This window comes from Phoenix dactylifera, chromosome 2 (assembly GCF_009389715.1).
Source record: "Phoenix dactylifera cultivar Barhee BC4 chromosome 2, palm_55x_up_171113_PBpolish2nd_filt_p, whole genome shotgun sequence".
NCBI classification, from domain to species: Eukaryota; Viridiplantae; Streptophyta; class Magnoliopsida; order Arecales; family Arecaceae; genus Phoenix; species Phoenix dactylifera.
The window spans coordinates 8178271-8198546 of record NC_052393.1 but is presented as its reverse complement, the minus strand read 5'-3'; the positions used below and the strand labels follow the sequence as shown (position 1 = coordinate 8198546).

Here is a 20276-nt window from a genome sequence, read left to right as displayed (position 1 = left end):
AAAAATTTTATTTTTATAAAGAGATAATTTTTCATTTCGATATTATATCTGAGTGCGCCATCGTGTCGGTGGGGGCATAACCTTGCAGAATCACGGGTGGCACCCAAAACCTCTAGATTATAGGGGTTCGCACAACGCAGAAACATAGAGTCTCTCCATAGAGAGGTGTGTTCTTCACTGTTAACATTGTGCTCCCCTGAAAATTCAACATTTTGAGAGTCCGGGCACAGCCTATCATGCCATAATACAGGTTTGTTGTTAGAGCAGAGAGCATGTTCATTTGACTGTGCTACATTCATTACCTGACTCTAGTAATATATACGATGATTGAAACCCAGGCATAACTGTTTGTGCACATTCTTTTCCATAAGAACAGGGAACATCTAATCATAATAAATGAATGTGAAAAAAGAAATGCACTTTGTGAAGTTCCAACAATAGAAACATAACTAATACCCGGATCCCTGATTTGTACAGGCTTAAAAACAAACTACTAGAATGAATAGAATCATGCCATCGGTTTCAAACATAGGATAAAGCGTCAGTTCTGGATAAAACAACAGCCAATTTTACATGCCAAATGCGCAAACAATTCACTTAAGAAGAGCAGCAAGATGTCTTCTGATTGACAGGCTGCCCGCGGATTTGAACTGTTGGTGGCCTGGCATTGTTATTTGCTGGTTGGCTGGCCATCCTGCAAGCACCAATTTTAACATTTTACAAACATAAGACACGAAACAAATATAACAATCCAAATCTAAATTTGTTGAAGGAAAAATACCTGTTCTTGATCTCAGCAGCCATGGCCATGAAGGCCTGTTCTACATTAGTGGCATTTTTTGCACTAGTCTCCATGAATGGGATACCGATTTCATCAGCAAATGCCTAAAAAAAAAAAAAAGCACACGACTTGGAAATTGAATGCGTACAAGCACGAGACTGAATAGAGCATAGTTAATCCAAAACAACATTTCATGCAGAGGATGTTAACCATCACAAAAAATCTATATAGGTGCGGCTGCAGTGAATTTATATGGCTTCATATTTCAAGAGCATCAATGACTAATATTCTTGATTATGATGATTGATATTCTCAATAATTTTCTTGGTCACACTTGTCTGCCATCCCAAAGATAACAGTCGCTGCACTGCAATTTCTGCAGACATCCACCAGTCAGCTATGGAAGAAGAAGAGAATAGTAATGATTAAAGAATCACCTTAGCTGTCTCATAAGAGACAACTTTGTTTGCAGTAAGATCACACTTGTTCCCAACCAGAAGTTTGTTCACATTTTCACTTGCATAACGGTCAATCTCGTTTAACCATTGCTTTACATTATTAAAGCTCTCCTGGTCTGTCACATCATAAACCACCTGCCATTCAGAGGAGTATGAGCATCTGTTTGGACTCATTAACTTGCAAAAAATACACGGTTGGGAAAATTAAACTTACAATAATACCATGAGCACCTCGATAGTAGCTACTGGTAATTGTCCTGAAACGTTCTTGGCCAGCAGTATCCCACTGTGACCCGCAAATGAAAAATGTGAGGTTCAACATGAAGGAAAAGACATTATTTGGAACTGTTCATGACACAACTTGAACCAGTAATCATCAAAATCAACTATTTGAGGGCGTTGAGGATAATACCACAACAATTCAGACGAAAAAATAGAATGTGCTGCTGGGAATTAGTGCCTGATAAATTCCAGAACTTGACTGACAGCTAGCAAATATTTTCATTAAGATCATTAACCATCTGTTTGGGATCATCAACAGGGGGCCTGAACAAGGATTTTTATGTAGGGGGGCACCATCACAAATGGATGAGGCATGTGTCATGTTGACGACCTTTCACATTAATTAGGAGTGTTTGATAGGTCACCCATGGACCATTCATGGTTGACAATCACACATAACAACATCAACAAAAAAGCTTATGCACTCTTCACTCCTGTGGAAATATTTTTTCCTCTAATGGGCAGTTTGGAACATTACAAGATATCACAATAGAATGTTTTCTCTTTTGTTTTCTTCTCCAATAAAGGTCTGTGATCAACATTACTTTATTGATAACTATATATTAAACTGATGCCATGTATGACCTTTTTTACACATATGAGCAACTGAAAGTAAATGTGCTCATATTATTTTGAAAAACAAGGTAAATTAAGTAGAAAAAAAAAAGAACAAATCTATGTAAATTAAATGCATTTTGTATCGTTGGAACAGTCTCATATTCTCATTTTTTGATAAAGTAAGAAAACCCAAGGACAGCTATCTACAAAAGCAACAAATCTATGTAAATTAAGTACATTTTGTATTGTTGGAACTGTTTCATATTCTATTTTTTTGATGAAGTAAGAAAACCAAAGGACAGCATTCTACATAAACAAAGAAACTAAACAATAGCAAGCGAGGCCTAACTTGCCTTCCATAAAGATAGATATAAAAGAATTAGTAAAACCAAATCATGCTCTTGGAAAAATCTTGGTGGTTTCTTTCAGAAGAGTGAGGGGGGAAAAAAGAAATAGCTTGACTTTCTCCACACCATTTCATCATAGAGACGTGAAAAACAATTAACGACAGGACCATAATGAAGAGTAAAAGAAGTCCAAAGTATCAAGTATCATTAGGAACATAAAAAAATTTCCTCTCCCTGAGAGATTGCCTCAGAGACATCGGAATATATAAAGCTTAGAAGTCACACAACCTATCATGAAAATAAGACTAAATTTAGCATTTCAACATTTAAAAGTGAGCAAACATGAAATAAACCTACATAATAGGACATCTTTAATTAAGGGACTGAGCTCCCAACAAGCAAGGATTCAGTTTTGATACTCTTCTTGCTTGAATATCAACCAACCTCTTCCTTAAATAATCCTTCAAACTCTCAATATTCCTATATAACTGAGAAGAACTATAGGAGCCAATCCACAAAAGTCCTAAATGCAAGAAAAGCATGGTAAATTAAGGATAAGTTGATGGTGCTGTCTATATTGGTCTTGCACGCAAAAGACAAACTAGATTTTTAAAATTCTGGTGCCTCAATTTGAGACTTGAGGGAGGGGAGAGAGCATAATGGTCCAGTGGAGCAAGGGGTAGGACCGACAATATTAGGAGAATCATTTTGTCCTTTTCCTAAAGGTATGTGGAAGAAGACCCTTTATGTATCTTCTTCTTTTTTTTCCCTAATATGATGGGGCACACAATTAGGAGAATTCTTTCTTTTAAGGTCCTCCTATCTTGATGCAGGTATGCGGAAGAGGAACAATCTATCATCTTTCTTTTTCCTGATTTGATGGGGTACAGCTGCTGCTGCTAGTACCAGTACTACAGCTCCTGCTACTTCAAGCTCCAGCCAACCTACAGGCCGAAAATATAAACCATGAGCCAGCATGGTTATATAAATCTCTAGGGTCCTCAAGAGTCAAGACTAGGCTTTTCATAGTCTTTTCTTCGAGGAAAAAAAAGGAATCTTCAGTATCTTTCTTGTCAAGAGAAACAACTTTCTAGAACAGCAGCAAACTCAAATATTTGCAGAAAATATAACCCTGTTTGGTTGGCAGCTGCATAACATGCTTGCATCCAGCATGAAATTCATATCCACCACACAAATCAAATAGATGCCTCCTGGTGTAGGAACTTACAATTTGAAGTTTAATAGTCTTCCCATCCTGCTCAACAGTGCGTATTTTCTACAGGTAAAAAAAAAAAAAAAGCCATACGATCAGTGTTTCCACACTTCAGTCAAATAAATTATTAATTTTGCATTTGAAAAATAGTCCTTACAAAATCAACTCCAATGGTGCTGATGTAACTCTCCAAGTATGAATCATCCTAATCACAAGAAGCAAAGAAATGGTCAAGGCTATAAACACCGGTAAAAGAAAAGTCCTATGCAGACAGCATTTTGCGCATTAACATTCCATTAGATGCCTCAACATACATATGAATTTCTATAGACATCAAAACTGATAATTTGTTAGTTTTAGTACATAGGAACTGAAAGATTCATTATAAACTTAATGAAGAACAACTTCTGGAACTAAAGATTGGTGAACAACATTCAACAAAGAGCTAACACATTATATGTACCAACTATATTCCAGTCAAGTGCAGCATATAGCAGCAGCAGAACACATGCACATAATGTGTAACAAATTAGATAAAAGCTCAAGAGCAAAGAAAAAAAACAACTTGAATCAGCGCTTTGGTTCACCTACTATATACCAACAGGATGCCACATAAGATCTCAAAAAGCATATTTTTTTTGGCAGCTCACATGCTAATAGCTATGCAGATTGTTATGCTACACAGCTTTTTCTACGTGTATCAGTACTTCGCAAGAATTATATAAAGGTGAAACTCTTAAAAAAAGCTGCCAACCCAAGGCTTGTCAAGTAGATAAGTATAACAAACTTTTGCAGGTCTTCCACAAACACTTGGGAGGCTTCAACATCTCAGCTACTAATTTCATGCATCTACATAAGCCCTGTTCATTCCCAATACGTATTGAGGGAATACCTCAAGGTCTTACGATGCCAACTATAACAAAAGCCACAGTATCACTATCTTATGAGAACATGACTCCAAATATGTGGAAGAAAAACAGATGACGGTAGAAGAGGGACAAATCTATTAGGCTTCAGATCTCGCTTCACAACCATATGTATCCAATGTATGCTTGACGTAGACACTTTATACCTTGGTTTTGAATGCTGAAACTTTTGGAAACTTGGACATGACATGACACAAAATAAAGTTCCATGAAACTCCAAAAAATAAAATGTCCACGTGTCAGCATTTGGTACTTCTACCTGGAGAGTCATGCCAAATATCATCTTCTTGCAATTGATGATGCCTGAATTTCTTATCATATAACCACTGATTATTAACAGTAAAAAAAATCCCAGACTATTCCTGTTGAGTGTCACACTTATTTATTTATTTTTTAATGTTATAGTGGCATGAATATAAAGTTTTTTAATTAAACATGTTATTGACTAATCAAGTTACCAAGCCATCAATATATTCTCGACATGTTTATATATGCCTTTACTTTTATAACTTGTAACTAAATTAGTGATCCTATGTTGAGATATTTGGGGGTTAGTGTTGCACACTAGAGGATGCCCAGACACTTGGCATGCATGGGGAATCTTGGAGGTTCAAGTGCTGGAAACTTCAGGAATCACGATGCCTGGCACTTGCACTTGTGCCAAGTGCCCCCTAAAGAATCCCATTCTGATGACACTATTAACATAACCACCACCTTCAACCAGCAATTTTCCAGCATATCATCTCATGCCCCAGTATGCTATTTCTTATGTAACATGGCATTGAGAACCACCCTTACTATGCATCAGAAAATTCATTGTAGTTGCAGATGCAAGTTAAAAGCATGATCAGATGAAATATACAAATATGGTAGAAAATACAAAAAATTTCTGGCTCCTTACCGCAAATCTTAGTAGGAGACATGATTTGCCAACACCTGAATCTCCAATAAGCAAAAGTTTGAACAAATAGTCACTGCAAAATTTTTAAAACTGAGGTTAGATACGTTGAGAATCAATCTCAAGATATAAAAGACAAAACTAAGTTGAAAAGCTGCTTCTAGCCTTAGTTCGGTTAAAACAAAAAATTGTAAAAGCTGATTTTGTACAAACAGATTGTAAGAGATGATTGCCACTTTTTCACAAGATTAATTTTTCAGGCTTCATGAGCTGTCAGTTTCTTCAAAACCAATACTATGAAAATCAACAAATGGTGCTTTACACCCCCCTTGTTTTAGGTTTACATCAACCAATTTCAGAAACCCGGAAAACAATGAAATCTATAAATAATGTATTTGTTACTTCCATGAAAGAAAAAAAAAACAACTGCAAAGCAAAAGGTACCCATAATATCTACATTCAGGAATCCCAGCTTTCCAGACCATATACAGCAGAACCTACTTGTGCCTGTCTAGGATCTGATAAGTCTAGTTTCTTATGCCTTCAAGAGATGAAGGTAACCAAAACAGAACCTGTAAACTAAGTATGCAGGGAAAAAATTATTACTAATAAACTGAGTCAAGGACACTCTTAGAAGGATAAGAAACATCATCAATGAAAGAATAGAACTTGCACCATCATTCAAATGGGTCGAACAATGAATACCTGATTTGTAATACTTTTCCCTACCATCGTTTGTCAGGTCTAACAAAAACAATTTAGCATTGTCAAAATATGCAACAATGCTTGGTAGTTCCATATACAAGCATATTTTGTTATAGGGAAATTAATAAATGATCAACAAAATGACACCTCAGCTCTTGAAAAGAACTAGGAGTGAAGCTGCCATTGGGCAAGCACAGCCAGGTGATTCTAAGAACAGCAAACAAAGGCAACAACTGAAAAATGGTTTATTCCTACATCTTTTTATCTTAGATTGAGGCTTCCTGATACTAAGTGATAAGCTAAGCACTATGATACCCAGCAAGAAAATCAGATCAGAGATTAAAACAACAAAAAAAAAAATTTATCTGCTCGCCAAAAAAAGGCCACTTTATGTGGGACAGATTTAATATTATGTGTCAAAGACATACTAGCACAAAATGGCCCAGAAAGTTCATTCCTATCTAGCAAATTTAAAGGTCTAGTACACCAGTATACCTCTGGTATATTATGTGTGCATTATCCAGTGCTAGCCACATACGCACTGCATATGATTGCGTGTCAATAAGTCTTTCTTTTTCTTTTCCAGAAAGAAGGAAATATCAAAAGAAAGCGCATCTAAAAAGCTCAGATTGAATACTAAAATAAAAAGGGAAGGAGATGAATGCTAGATCATTAATGAAGATTAAACAGTGTCAGTAGTTAACTTTTTACTTTTGCTGAATACATAAAAAAATCAAAATTAATTATATATCAAAAATAACACCAATGTGCAATATTTGTCATTAATGTCCTCTATGATGGACCAAAACACTTGTAGGGAAGAAAAACATTTCATCAGACCACATTTCCTGTATACAATCACATGCTCAACCAGCATGCCAGCTATACTTAAGAACGCAAAAAGACAATATGCTTTTTTAATGTGTGAAACTCTTACATTGAAAGTATCATGCCTTGGCAGCCTCACTCAATTCTAGCATTTGCTAAGTCACACACACACACACACACACACAAACAATAAAAATAAAATAGATGAAATTAACAACAGTGATAAAAAACAATCACCTCATAGACGTATATGTTCGTAAGTGTCTAAAGAAAATCATGCTATAGTTCAACCACCAACCGGGGCAATTAAACTGAAATACCTCGTTTCTATATATGGTATAACCCAACAGCGACATGTTATGTTATCCCAATGAATTCCCAAGGAATAGGAATTAATAATCCAAGCTTATTAACAAGAAAATATTACATAAAAAAGAAACAAAAAACACAAAACAAGATCCAAACGTAACAACCGCGTCTATCAATCTCATTCCTCTCCATCTCCTATAATTTCACCATATCAGCTAATAAGTTACCGGTAAAATCTCAGACAAACGTTCGACCAGAAAAAAATTACCACTCCGGTAAGATCTCAAGCCAGACCACCGGATCTGGTCTATATGACTAGTTAACATCACCGATCTAATCCAAAAAGAGAACACAAGACCAAATCTCCTTCAAGAACTACAAGAATCCTGGTTTGCGAAGAAATTCAACAGGAAGCCCGGCGAGATCTCGCCATAAACCATAGCGGATCGATCTACAACTATACAGACAATAAATTGACCAACAAAACTAGGAGTTTCCCCATCCGAATGCCGCAATAGAATTCTTGAGAAGATCGATTTCAAATTCAAGAACTTACTACTCCGGATTCATGGCCGGAGATCGAAGGAACTGCTACTGGCGGTCCTCCCGGCGGGACTACTGACGAGTTTTCGTCGGAAAAGGAAGCACAGATCCTGCGATTCGAGACGACGACCACCTCCGCTTCTAGGGTTTCGAAACAACAAAAAAAAACAACAAAACAAAATGAAGAACGAAGAGATAGAGGAGGGGCGAGGAATTAAAGAGGGAGCGAGGGAGAGGATTTCGAGAGATAGGAAGAGATCGCAGGGGGTGGAAATAAATAGGCGAGACGGACGTGGGAGGGGAAGGCGAGCCAGCTTGAGGACCGCGTTTCATGAGAGGCTAAAATAACGAAAATAGCCTCGTTCCGTTGAAGTGATCGGTATCGGTATCCTTTTTGTTTTAAGCTGTGAATCGCATCGGTATCGGTGGCGGCTATTACGGTAAAGAGATTGCGCCCACGGCACATCGACTTTGACTTCAATCGCCTCTAAACTGATTCACGACGAAGCTGCTGTTTTAAGCCTCGAATTGACGGATATGCCCCTGATCTTCCACCAGTTCAAGGTGTCACCATATCAAATTTCTAGATTCGTTCAGCAAATTCTGGCCTGCAGCATCCGTCACTCACGAATCTCAAAGGCTGGCATAAATGATACCATGTGAAATTTCTTACTGTTTTCCAATTTGAAATTCAAAAGTCAGTGTAATTTTCTGGTGCTAGGCTGAGCAATAAGAAGAGATCATTCCTGCTACGATAAGGCGAAATTTAATGCTATTTCAAGAATATGCCATGGGCTACAAGCCTACAAGGGCCTTTAGTGATGAGCTAAGCATCTAGAATTGAATTTATTGTCCATAATATAAAGGCTATTTATGTTAGAAACATTTTGATTGAAGGAACAGAGCACTGAGTTACATTTGTTCAACCTATAAACACTATGACTAAAATTATATTAGGAATGTTGGGATGGAAAGATAGTTCTTCGATCCATCTTGCCATTGGCAAGAGGACTTGTTATGTGCATGAGACTGGCACCCTATAATACTGCTCTTGGACAATGCTTAATCTCTAGCAATTCAATATAATATTTAATTACCTTTTGGCACTCTTTTATTGTTAGGAGATATAGTTTTACACTTGTTTTCTATTTTTCTTTTTAGTGGATTTTTTAATTCATATTTTATATTTATTTAAATTTTGTACTGGAAATTTGATGTTTTATCTTTACTTTTAATTTTTTAAATTATCTTTAATATTTCATAAGCTTATTAGATTGCGCTTTGTCAATATTTAATTGACATATTCTTCTATATATTTTATTATATTTACTTATTCTAATTAATTTTTCATATTTATCTAATATATGTTTATTTTTATTTAAAAATATTTCATACTTTTAATTTTAATTTTAATTTTTTTAGCATGCGTTGCACCAAGGCCACTTTCTAGATTATAATACATAGTAAAATTTTAGCAAACAATTGATATAATACTATAATACATACAACTTGATATTAATTTACATATCGAATATATTGTTTATTTGCTATTTTATTTCATAAATAACATTAGTTAGTTTTTTTTTATCAAATAGATTATTCATTTCTATTTTCTTGGGAATAACCAATCCTTCCATGCAAGAGTAGAATGGGTATTCCTTGTGTTTTCAGAATCGCCGTTCCCTCGATCGTGATACCATATCAAATATGGGAACGAGACCAAAACAGAAATCTCCAATTCATTCCGACGCTCAATCCAGTAAATCAAACATGACATTACAGTTCACAGTTCAAAAAATCAAGCATCATCAAATCGTGTACTCCACTAAAACATTGCCTTAAAAGAGGATGTGAACCACTGAGGTGTAGGACGGTGGGAACAAAATTTTGACTCTACCGGAGTAGCCCAGGTTCGAAACGCACGGGCGTTGATTAAATGTGGGGATCGAATGCCCTCTGCCTAGTTTACCCGATGGAGTCTTTATCTCGTCTGCCGGATGTTTAGGTGGTACTGGTGTGACGTACTCACACGTGGGTTTTCCACGGATTGGAAAGGGTACGAGTAAAATTTGTCTATCCGTATCGAACATTCTTCAGCAGGGGAGGGTAAAGTTCTCCTCACCCCCTCTTTCCTTTTTGGTCTAGCAAAAAAAAAAAAGAGGATGTGAAGTATGATCGCCAAGCATATGCGAAGATACCGGGGGCTTTTCCATGTATATTTTTTTTTTTGATAAAAAATAGAAGGGGAGGAGGGACCAACCCACCCGCATAGCAGCCCCCACTGGATCTCCCTTCCACCAGAAAATGTTCGATACAGGTCACAGGTTTCGCGTGCCTTCCCTGACCCATGAGCTCACCGTCTCACGTGTGGATACGTTACCCCAGCGCCATCTTGATACAGATGGAACGAAAGCATAACTGCAATGAGCCGTCTGGGCGTGGAGCATCCAGTCCCCTAATTTAATTGATACCCGCGCGTTTCGAACGCAGACAACTCACATGAAATTATCATGTGAGATACTAGGTCTCCATATATAATATAACTAGTGTCTGAAGATACTAGTAGAAATTAAAACTTCTCCAAGTATGACTCACTGTTTATAGGCTTACAAAGTAGTCCTCCATGCAAGAATCAAATAAGGCAATAGGCATCCACCTAAATGGATAGCATCACTTTTCTAGAATATACAGCAAGGAACTTTAGCTATACACTCAACTTTCCCAGATCACGCATATGAATTATGCATTGTCACGCTTGTGAACTCCAAGATGCTCAATAACTACTAATATCACATTTCAGCTAATCACGGCCACTTTCAAAACTATGGAACCAAAAATCTTAAAGCTCAAGTTTTAGCATTCAACTAGTAGCAAGGTCAACTAATCTTGAATTTAGCAAAACTACTCAGCACAATAAACGGATAGAGAAGGATTAGAATAGCTTATCTCAGATAAATAATAAATGGTCAAATTTACAAAGTACAGCTTAAACCCAGGGCAGACATGGATTCACCTGGTCCGTTGGGTCGTTTACAGATCCAATTCGGTTTCTTTCTTACTCTCGTCACATGATGTTTACAGCATCTACTTCATTCCCAAAGTATATTGAAAGTCTCCAAAATGGTATCTACAGCTATTATAAATTCAAGGAATCAATTATTGGGTGGACTTAGCTAATCACATATTAGCAGAGAGAATGCACCTTCTTGCTTGCACTCTGCCCAGTTGAGCACGGGAGACTATAAGCACGGATGTACCAAAAGTACGACTAGGTTGATGCTACTGGTTCCAACGACTCACACTCAAAATTTGTGTGCTCCAAAAATGGCCCCAGCCTCACAAACTTTGGGATCATGATATTGTTCCTAAATGAACAGACGGCTGGATTTTCCCACTGCAACAAAGATCCAACAAAGTTTGCTCGAATGGTCAATGGAAATACACGAGCCCACCTCTGTTGGGTGTACTCTCTTAGCGCTCGGTCTACCAGTTCTCTTCTGCCACCAACCACACCTCCAAGCTTGCTCGCTAAAACCACTGCATCTTCTAAAGCACAGCAAGCACCCTGCCCGAGGTTGGGTGTCATGGGGTGCCATGCATCACCAGCCACCACCACACCACTTGCAGATGGTGGAGGACTGAAGCCAGGCCACAGCCACCGGTCTACTAGCGGAGTCTTGATGACAGCATTGTCTGGGGTCTTTTGCATGACATCCAGGAGCTCCTGAGGCCAGCTTCTTACGAGATCAAGAGCTTCCTTCTTCAAAACATATGGATTGCTGGTCCTCGGTCCTGTTTCAGAACATCAAAAGGTTTTGTTATTTCCATATGATACAGCAAAACACATTGAGTAAGAAGCTAAGAACATAAGCCGAACAAGCCAGAAAAAGTTCTGATATTTCCCCACAAATCCACCGACCATGTTCATAAGTTAAATCATATCATTGCATCAGTTTTCATTCCAATGCCAAGTACACTTCTCATGCGGACAAAGTTCTAACCTAGCTAAATCATATCAAGCATGTGATTGACTGCAAATTTTATCTTTTGCACATGCAACCAAGCCAAGAACAAAATCAAGGTTTTCCCTCCAATTTTGTATCATAGCATGATGGTATATGGAATGCAAGTCTAAAGGCAATATTGATGGAGTCAGGGACCCAGATATCCCAAACAAGTCATCTATTTCGACCTTGGATTGATTTTTTATAGAAGGATAGGAAGTTGGAAGATATTTCCAATACCCCAATAATCCCAAAGTAAAGTAGATAAGCAATGCACCTTTCAAGTTTACACCAATGTCTAACAACATTAATGGCCTCACTATTGTGGGAATTAGAATGTGTCATGGTGGCAGTTGCTCTCCTTCTGTGAACTAGATATTGGATGCACAACTCTGCATTGTCAGGTTACCACCAATATCGCAACATGAATAAATCACCAGAACCCAAATCAGTAGATATGAACATATTGTTGGTTTTGTGGAGTTTCAAGCCACAATCTCTGAAAGTATTTGGCACTAGCCTCCGAGGTTTCATAGCAAGCACCTCTCTTGTCTCAAGTTGCCTTGGCCAAGAATATTGGCATCAATTACAGAAGGGACTGATTCAGATCAAAAAACAGAGCTACAACGTATTCAATTTTCAATGGATCATACAATGAACCAGGATAATGGCATATACTCTGAGTCAAGGCTTCTTGTTTATGTTTAAAGTCTAAAGTTGCTGTACGTATATCAATTCAGTTTTTCCAATATAATAAATTATACAAACAAGGCCCAAAAAAGCTGACCATAAATACACGGAATAAGGCATCTAACTATCTAAAGGTAATGTCCCATTTAGCCAGTCCTATCAAAAGAGAAGAAAGAGCAAACACAAAACAAGCAACGTTTCCGTGGTGTTATGAACCACGAAAAAGAATTAACCAGACACAACATATAGAAAGACAAAAACAAAAGAAAGTCGTGACGACAATCATATAACATATGCTCAATACTAAAACATTACAGGCCTAGTCTCCAAGATGCTATAACAGCTAGCCACAATGCAAGCACCAACTCAAATAATTGCAACTTTGATTCAATCATGATTCAGAAAATAACACAGACTATCAGTTGACTTATCTATCCACCAAGGAAAAAGAAAGAACTATGAACCAACAGACATTTTCAGATAATTGTCTCAGAGATTCAAGATATTAAGGTTGATCAAGACTGCAAATCATTTACAACTGCAATGGATATGGAAAAAATGCATATTCAGGTTATGATCTAAGCTTGGGGAACAAACCGGGTGATGGGCTATTGAAGCAGATGAACCAATAAACTTTAGTGGAGGAAACTGGAACGAAACCAGCACGCAGGCCCCTTCCATAGAAGTAGTTCACTTTTGGTTTGAATGGCTGACCATCAGGATATAGCCCAAGGCCACGGAAGGCACAATGTCCAACATAGTTAGGCTCCGAAAATCCCATCCATTTTGCAACTGGTGAATGCACACCATCACAAGCAATCACAATCTGTTACCAAGCACATGCCCGATATTGTAAGTTCTGATAGTAATTAGTGCTTACCTATTTGATCATATCTATGCTAGAAATTAAGTATTTTGCATATCTCCATAAGTATTTCGCATGTTTAGATAAAACATACTCAGCAGAAAGAGGCATGCATACATGCACGCGTGCGCACCCATACGCCGCACGCGGGCGGGCACCCATACACCGCACGCGCGCGTGCACACCCAGACATATAGATGGATAGATAGAGAGAGAGACTTAGTAAGGGTTTATGGTCCAAAACCACTCATGCAGAAACAGTTATTTTCAAATATCTTATATATTTATATAACATAAATCTTGATAGCCAAAGAAAAAAGGACCTATTATATATCTTGGAAAGATAATCTGTCATCCTTACATCATATAAAAAGTTAAATTAGATTATCTGGGAAGCTATTAGCAAGACAATGAGAAAATGCCTTTCCCTTCTATTCTCTTCACTCCATTTCAATCCTCTATCAGTCATGCATTTCAACCACCCAATTCCCCTTTCTTTTTCCACTATCCAGCTTATATAGTTTTTAATTAAAATTACTCCAGAGTTAATCGGGTAGAAAACTAATATGGTGCAGAAGATTTAAAATCTAGCAGTTATTTAAAAAAAAAAAAAACAGACATCACAATACTACAAATATAGAGGGGAAATATATACATGTCAAACAAAACAATAATAATAATATATCTGAAGCATTGAAAGGTTTAAAAACTAAATGCAGCATTAAAGTTTGCAGCTAAGAGTTACTTCCACAGATGAAATTCATAAAAACAAAATTCCAAAATCAAATGTTCAGCACAAGTGACACCTCAAGACACCAATAGTATTTTCTCCTCTGGACAAAACAATGAAGAATACCATCCCTATTAACTGAAAGCTGCATGAACGAATTACTGCTGTCAAAATCCCATGAAGGGAACATCATAAGCTGCCAACTATTAAAGAAAAAGGGAAGAAGATTACCTAATCTGCCTACAAGATTTGATGAATGCCTCCTTATGAGCTTTACAAAAATGAAAGAAAATTTAAGGCAAGATAAGCCTTCTAGAGCAGCGAGTAGCAGCCAACAAGAACTGATGGACAAGGCTGGGCATTTGAATACAATAGCATATTTTTCCCACTCCCACAAGCTATAATGCATGTCCATCCAACGGAAGTATTGCCTTTCCATAATGCTACTTTTTTAATCATGAACCAAAAACAACTTTAAACGAAACTAGATTTTGATAAATCACAAAAGAGTAAGTTATCCAAGAAGCCTAAAATAACTTCATATAAATTCACTAGAGATCAAATCTCTTTTCCGCCTATGCTTTGCGCTCGGAGATCAATTAAGAGAAAATTTCTATCACCCAACAACAATATTTTTAAATAAATACATGCTCTAAAACTAAATATTAAATTAGTGTCCACGACAATACTTGAGGTAATAGTACATATTGATAACAAAATTCCTTAGAACAACCTCAAAAGGCAAATGTATCTACTATCTAACCAGGGAAATTGAGCTAATAGTACATATCTAAGCAAATGGCAGAGCATATCTTACTTCCAAGAATTGCACTTCCTACAGAATACTTGGAAACGCCATGAACATAATTTTCCAAAAGCGATTGTCTCAGATTTCCAACTCCCAAAAATTTAATACATTCAGAGTCCGGCTATCTACCTTGGCAAGTATGCAGCTGCCATCATCAAGCTCCAGTAAAGTCCCCTCACTCCCTTGTCTTTCAATAGATTTCATCCTTGATGAGAAAGATATCGTGTTCGGTGGCAACCGACTAGCAAGAGTCTCAAGAAGCACTCTCCTTTCCACCGCTCGGACTTCTTGCCTGACATGATAACAGGAGACTATTTAATCCAAACATTCAAGAATCCCTAATCATCACTGGTATTACTAATTCTCTTATTACCCTGGAGCTTCTTCTTCGAATGAAAATGACCGGAGCTCCTTTCCATCCTCTGACCTCATCACCAGCCTGCACAGTGCTCATACCATCAACGATTTCAGAAAACCCCACACACGATAGAGAGGAATTAGAAAGAAATAAAGAAAGGCAATCCAAGATGGGATCTTTAGGGTTTTGCTCATACCCTTGGATCCCGAGGAATTGGCTCCTGAGCTCGTCTCCAACGCCAATGACATCCAAGGCGCGCCACCCGTTCTTGAAGAGCGTCAGCGAGGTCCCTCCAGTCCGGAGCGAGTCCCCTTGCTCCAGTACCACCGATCGCACCCCGAGCCTGCCCTAAAGCGGATAATTCCGTAAAATTGACGCCCGCCTGAGGCCAAAGTAGATGGAGAGGGGGGAGAGGAAGAACCTATGGAGAGAGAGAGCGGTGGCGATGCCGGCGATGCCAGCGCCGACGACGACGACCTCCTCCTTCCGTGTGTTCTCGCTTGGCCCAGCGAATGGAGTGAAGATTCGCCGCTTGGGTCTTCCTCCCGTGGGGCGAAGAGACGCGAAGAAGGGCGACGGTCGGAGGAGATGGAGGAGCGGAGACGAGGAGCTCACGGCCATTGCTTTCTTCTGGAATTTCTCGTGGCAAGGAGGGGATCGGGTGGAAAGACGGGAAGGAGGTGTGTTTTATGTATAAATACGACTCTATGAGCGCCATGAAAAACGAATGGCGCAGGCGCAGCAGAGCTTCTTCGTCCCTGGTGGCGGCGATTAGAGTTTCACTATTTGACACGGCTGAGACTTTGGCTGCGCTGACGACCGCGTTGGGGCGCCTGATATATGGTGTCTCTATTTTGCTGATTGATACGGTAATCTTGGGAGGCTCCAGGATAGCTATATCAGACTTAGCCCTGAGTTTCTACTAAAAAAAAAACTTAGCCCTGAGATAAACTACCCTAACATCCATCCTTCTTTGTGGAATGATATTTGTTGCCTTTGGTAGATGCTGATTGGGTAGCATCCTATATAGTAAAGGAAGATGCCAGCCCTTTTCTCAATAACTTCATGATTTGGTTGCATCAGATGCTTATGATTGTATTTGCTATAAGACTTTGCAACGAAGCTGGTTCCAACAAACACATAAATTAAAATTAAAAAAAACGAATGGCGTAGAAGCATCATTGTTGGTCGCATCCTATTGGACTAAATAATCTATGAGATGGTATTGATTTTCTTCTTCTTCTTCTTTTTCCTTGGAGGGATGGTGTTATTTAATGTTTTGCAGGATAAAAGATAAATATTTTATGCCATGAGAGGGAATTTTATTTTAGAGAAATTGGCAATTCTTTTTATTCAAAAAAAAATTACAACGATAAAGTAAGAATTAGCCAAAATTTCAATATCTTAGCGAGAAAATATTGGTCAAAGATCTCAGAAGATCTCAATTCCTTCACATTTTCCTATTTTTCGTATCGATCGAGATAAATTGAGATCATGGTTTATCTTAATCTCTGGCCACTAACCTAGATAATTAAGATATAGAGATTCAAAAAAACTTGGGTAGTTGCAACGAATAGCTAAAAGAAACAACAAAGCAACATCGTAGGAAAACTCTAAGATCTAATCTTGTCAATTATAACTGGCCAAAAATAATGTACAAGAAGAGCATCAACAACACAGCTTATTCAAGAGAAACTTGACCATGAAAACATCCTTTAGGTAATCATCCTTTAGGTAACCTCTTTATCTTTGTATTCTCTCCTTTCCTTATTCTTTGCATTTGTCATGCATCACCCTAGATGCTTTAGAACTAGTCATTAAAACTTGCTATTTCATTAAATAGTTTTTAATTAGCAAAAGGAGTAAGTATTTTATACTCCTCTTCCTCTCTCATCATCCCCTTTGGTATGTCTCAATCCATGGTACTATAATTACTTATGGACGCATTTGTTCACCTTGCTATGCTTCTATAGACTTATTCTGAAATATCCTTTTTGTAGTCATCCCAATGAAGAACCTTATATTAAGCATGCTCTAATTTAAGGAGAAAGAATCCATAATAAACTCTCGCAATCCAAAGGAGGCATCTCGATGGCTAATGGCTGGAGGGTGATTACAGAGGAGGGCCCGACACCAAAACCGAGTATTACATAAGTGGCAACCCTCCATCAAGAGTGGAAAGTGGGATCATACCACTAAGAGTAGAGAGCAGCACACCAAGCTTTACGATAGCAAACGAAGGGCTATGACAATATTTAAGCTTCAAAAAATAGATCAACCAAATTTATTTATTTTTTCCATAAAAGATTTAGACCGAGCATGATTCATAATCCGAAAAATATAGAAGAAATGATTGAAGACAAAGTTGATGAGAAAGGTGAGATCTAGCTCTAGGGATAGCTTTTACATAATTATTCGTGCTAGTCACGACCATTTTGAAAAAGTAATAACCTCTCCTAACCAGCAGAGAAAACTAATCGAGGTTTTGTAGGGACATGGCTCACTCAATTGATACAGAAGAAGAAAGATTTAGAACCTTATTTTCGCAACTCTTTTATTTCACGTTATTCTCTTTGAAAGATACAAGTCGGGCATATCGAAGAAATTGATTTTCTTCTATTACAATCAAATTAAAGAAACAGAGAGAGAGAAAGAGACTCGCAAAGATCTAAAACATCACAAATATATTCAACTAAAGAAAGAAAAAAAAAAAAGGGACAAAAAAGATATTAATTGAAATTTGCCTATCTTGTACCAAATATTTTTTTGACAATACATTCCCCTTTTTGACATTTAATAAATGGCATGCAGAAAGGAAAATAAATTTATGATAAATATCATCAGTCCGATTTTTTTAAAACTGCCTCAACAAATCAACGTTTTTGGACGTCTCACACATGAGGCAACTCTTCCCTGGAGTTCAGCATCCATCTCCTACGAGATGTCCCATAAGGACTAGAAGTTGGAAAGCTGACACAACCAAAGGGTCACATCTAGTCTCGTTTCCTCGTAGTTGATCTCTTCGGCTTGGTCTTTCCCCAAAAACTTCGACTGCTGACCGTGCTTAGCCAAGAAAATGTCCATCATCGCATCCAAATCTTGGACCATTAACCTAGATTGCTGAAATCATGATTTTTAAACCAAGATTACCCATTAAAAAGTGAAAAAAAATAAAATTGAAAGAGATCTTCTTTCAAACTTACAAATAAACTGCTATTATATTGTGATATGCCGTCTACTCTTCTCTGATGGATCGTGACACATCCAATCATTCTCTACAAAAACTCTAGCCTTCGTGAGCCTTACCATGCACTTGGCAACTATGCCACAACTCTTTGGCTTCGGCAGAGAAGGAGCATGATAGAGTTATGAGAGTAGGGTGTATTTATGAGAAAATACAGCTCCAAGGAATTTTCTCACTCTCTAGAGAGTTGGGTTGCTAATTAGGACCCTATCCCTTCTATAAAGCTAAGCTAGGAACTAAGGTGGCTAGGATGATGCCATTTGTCGTGCATCTAATTGTTAGAATGTTCTAGATGCAAGATATTTATACAGTGCCAAAAATATTTTAGAAAACTCTAGAATATATTTAGAGCCCCAAAGAAGCCTAAACTTAGCTAAGTTATAGGGTTCAGAACTTATTATAGACTTGCAAACGACAAGCTTAAGCTATAGGGTGGAGACCCATAAAAACGGTTTTGGTCACTTCCTGTAGAGGAGGGGTCCATCCCTAATCAAACTTACATCATCTCCGATATCTCCAAAGACCTACATAACTGACAGTGCTATGATGCATTGTGCTTCGCTTTGATACCACCGATCACAGACTTGCAGCCCAAAATCTTAAGCTATAAGGTGGAGGATGGTCTGGATTTATGAACATAATCTAATTGCACTATTTAGCAGCAACAACAATAATAACCAGCCCTAAGTGTAAAAATAAAGAAAGAGATAGTGGGAATGGCCCTTGAGATTTGTTTATATATGTATATATGTTTATAAGCATGAGTGGAGAGGGGAACATAGATGGGGAGGAAATGGGGTTAGAATTTAATACACTTTTAAATAGTTTGTCCAAATTTCAAAAAACTTTAAATTCAGTACCTTCGAGCATTGCATGGAAAGCTTGGGATGGATGCATATACTATCTCTTATTAAATTCTTAGCAACATATTTGTACCAATTATGACTTGGGAGATAACACACATGTAGGCCAAAATGCTAGCATCCAAAATTTTGTTTTTGTAAATTGTTGTACAAAGAGTGTAATAATTTGTCTTTGCCATGCCATGTTGGTTTAGATGAATAATTACAGGAACTGCAATTACAACTTATATGTAATGAGTAACATTATTATCGTTTTTCTATTTTTGGCTTTTAAAGATAAATGAGTAGCATTATTGTTTAAAAGAATAAATTTTACATTAGGATTTGACTTGATAATTCACTTAATGCCCATATTAACGGGTGTAATTCTTGTTGAGCATTAGTTGCTCAATTCAAATACTTGCAATAAATGAGTTATAAATTAGAAGAAAAAATAATATAATAATGTGACATTGAAATATATACAAAACAAAGAAATTTATATCAATTGCATGGTACATGTGGTAAGAAACAAATTTGAAGAGCTTAAAACGGACACATATTAGGTCGGGGGTTAATCCTTTTCATTTTTACATTTTACTAATTAATTTTTGTCGCATAGACAAATGTTATTTATCGAGAGAAACAATCATTCAAAATGGATGGTTACGATACCATTAGTCAAGAATGTTCAAAACAGTGTTCCCATGGCTTTCATTTTGGGGAAGGTGGCTTGAACAATGGGAGAAAAGGTATCTTTCAAACAAATTTGATAAATATATTCTCTGTTCTATAACTAGAAAAATATGTCCTTACTTAGTATGTATTTGTTTCTCTTTATTAGAAACTTTAGAGTGAATATTAAAGAATTTATTAAGAAAAGGATG

The 20276-nt window shown here is 37.4% G+C and overlaps 2 protein-coding genes across 5 annotated transcripts; both read right to left on the bottom strand.

Annotated features, from left to right (window-relative positions):
- Positions 1–384: 384 nt before the first annotated feature.
- Positions 385–8231, bottom strand: LOC103713601 (GTP-binding protein YPTM2). 2 transcript variants are annotated; one of them, XM_039119863.1, is made up of 9 exons: positions 8096–8231; positions 7862–8043; positions 5467–5539; positions 3797–3844; positions 3655–3702; positions 1454–1525; positions 1219–1374; positions 782–885; positions 385–694 (listed from the first exon to the last, which is right to left on the bottom strand). In XM_039119863.1, exons 2-9 carry the CDS (start codon positions 7873–7875, stop codon positions 598–600), a joined length of 612 nt encoding a protein of 203 aa, XP_038975791.1. In that variant the 5' UTR covers positions 7876–8043; positions 8096–8231; the 3' UTR covers positions 385–597. The 2 variants fall into 2 exon arrangements, with proteins under 2 accessions (XP_038975791.1, XP_008798815.1); XM_008800593.4 differs by having other exon boundaries at positions 7862–8196.
- A 2539-nt stretch (positions 8232–10770) lies between these two features.
- Positions 10771–18731, bottom strand: LOC103713602 (monooxygenase 2). 3 transcript variants are annotated; one of them, XM_039119843.1, is made up of 7 exons: positions 18507–18731; positions 15725–18423; positions 15500–15646; positions 15319–15384; positions 15075–15237; positions 13140–13368; positions 10771–11640 (listed from the first exon to the last, which is right to left on the bottom strand). In XM_039119843.1, the coding sequence occupies exons 2-7, from the start codon at positions 15922–15924 to the stop codon at positions 11117–11119; spliced, it is 1329 nt and encodes a 442-aa protein (XP_038975771.1). In that variant the 5' UTR covers positions 15925–18423; positions 18507–18731; the 3' UTR covers positions 10771–11116. The 3 variants fall into 3 exon arrangements, with proteins under 3 accessions (XP_038975771.1, XP_008798816.2, XP_038975777.1); XM_008800594.4 differs by having other exon boundaries at positions 15725–18415; XM_039119849.1 differs by having other exon boundaries at positions 18610–18731.
- Positions 18732–20276: the final 1545 nt, after the last annotated feature.

Coding starts and splice junctions, on each gene's coding strand:
- LOC103713601 (XM_039119863.1), bottom strand. Junction 3,845..5,466: donor GTCTCCTACTAAGATTTGCG/GTAAGGAGCCAG, acceptor TCTTGTGATTAG/GATGATTCATACTTGGAGAG. Junction 3,703..3,796: donor GCACCATTGGAGTTGATTTT/GTAAGGACTATT, acceptor TTTTACCTGTAG/AAAATACGCACTGTTGAGCA.
- LOC103713602 (XM_039119843.1), bottom strand. CDS start 15,924: ATGGCCGTGAGCTCCTCGTCTCCGCTCCTCCATCTCCTCCGACCGTCG. Junction 15,385..15,499: donor CAATTCCTCGGGATCCAAGG/GTATGAGCAAAA, acceptor AGCACTGTGCAG/GCTGGTGATGAGGTCAGAGG. Junction 13,369..15,074: donor GCAGCTGCATACTTGCCAAG/GTAGATAGCCGG, acceptor GCTTGGTAACAG/ATTGTGATTGCTTGTGATGG.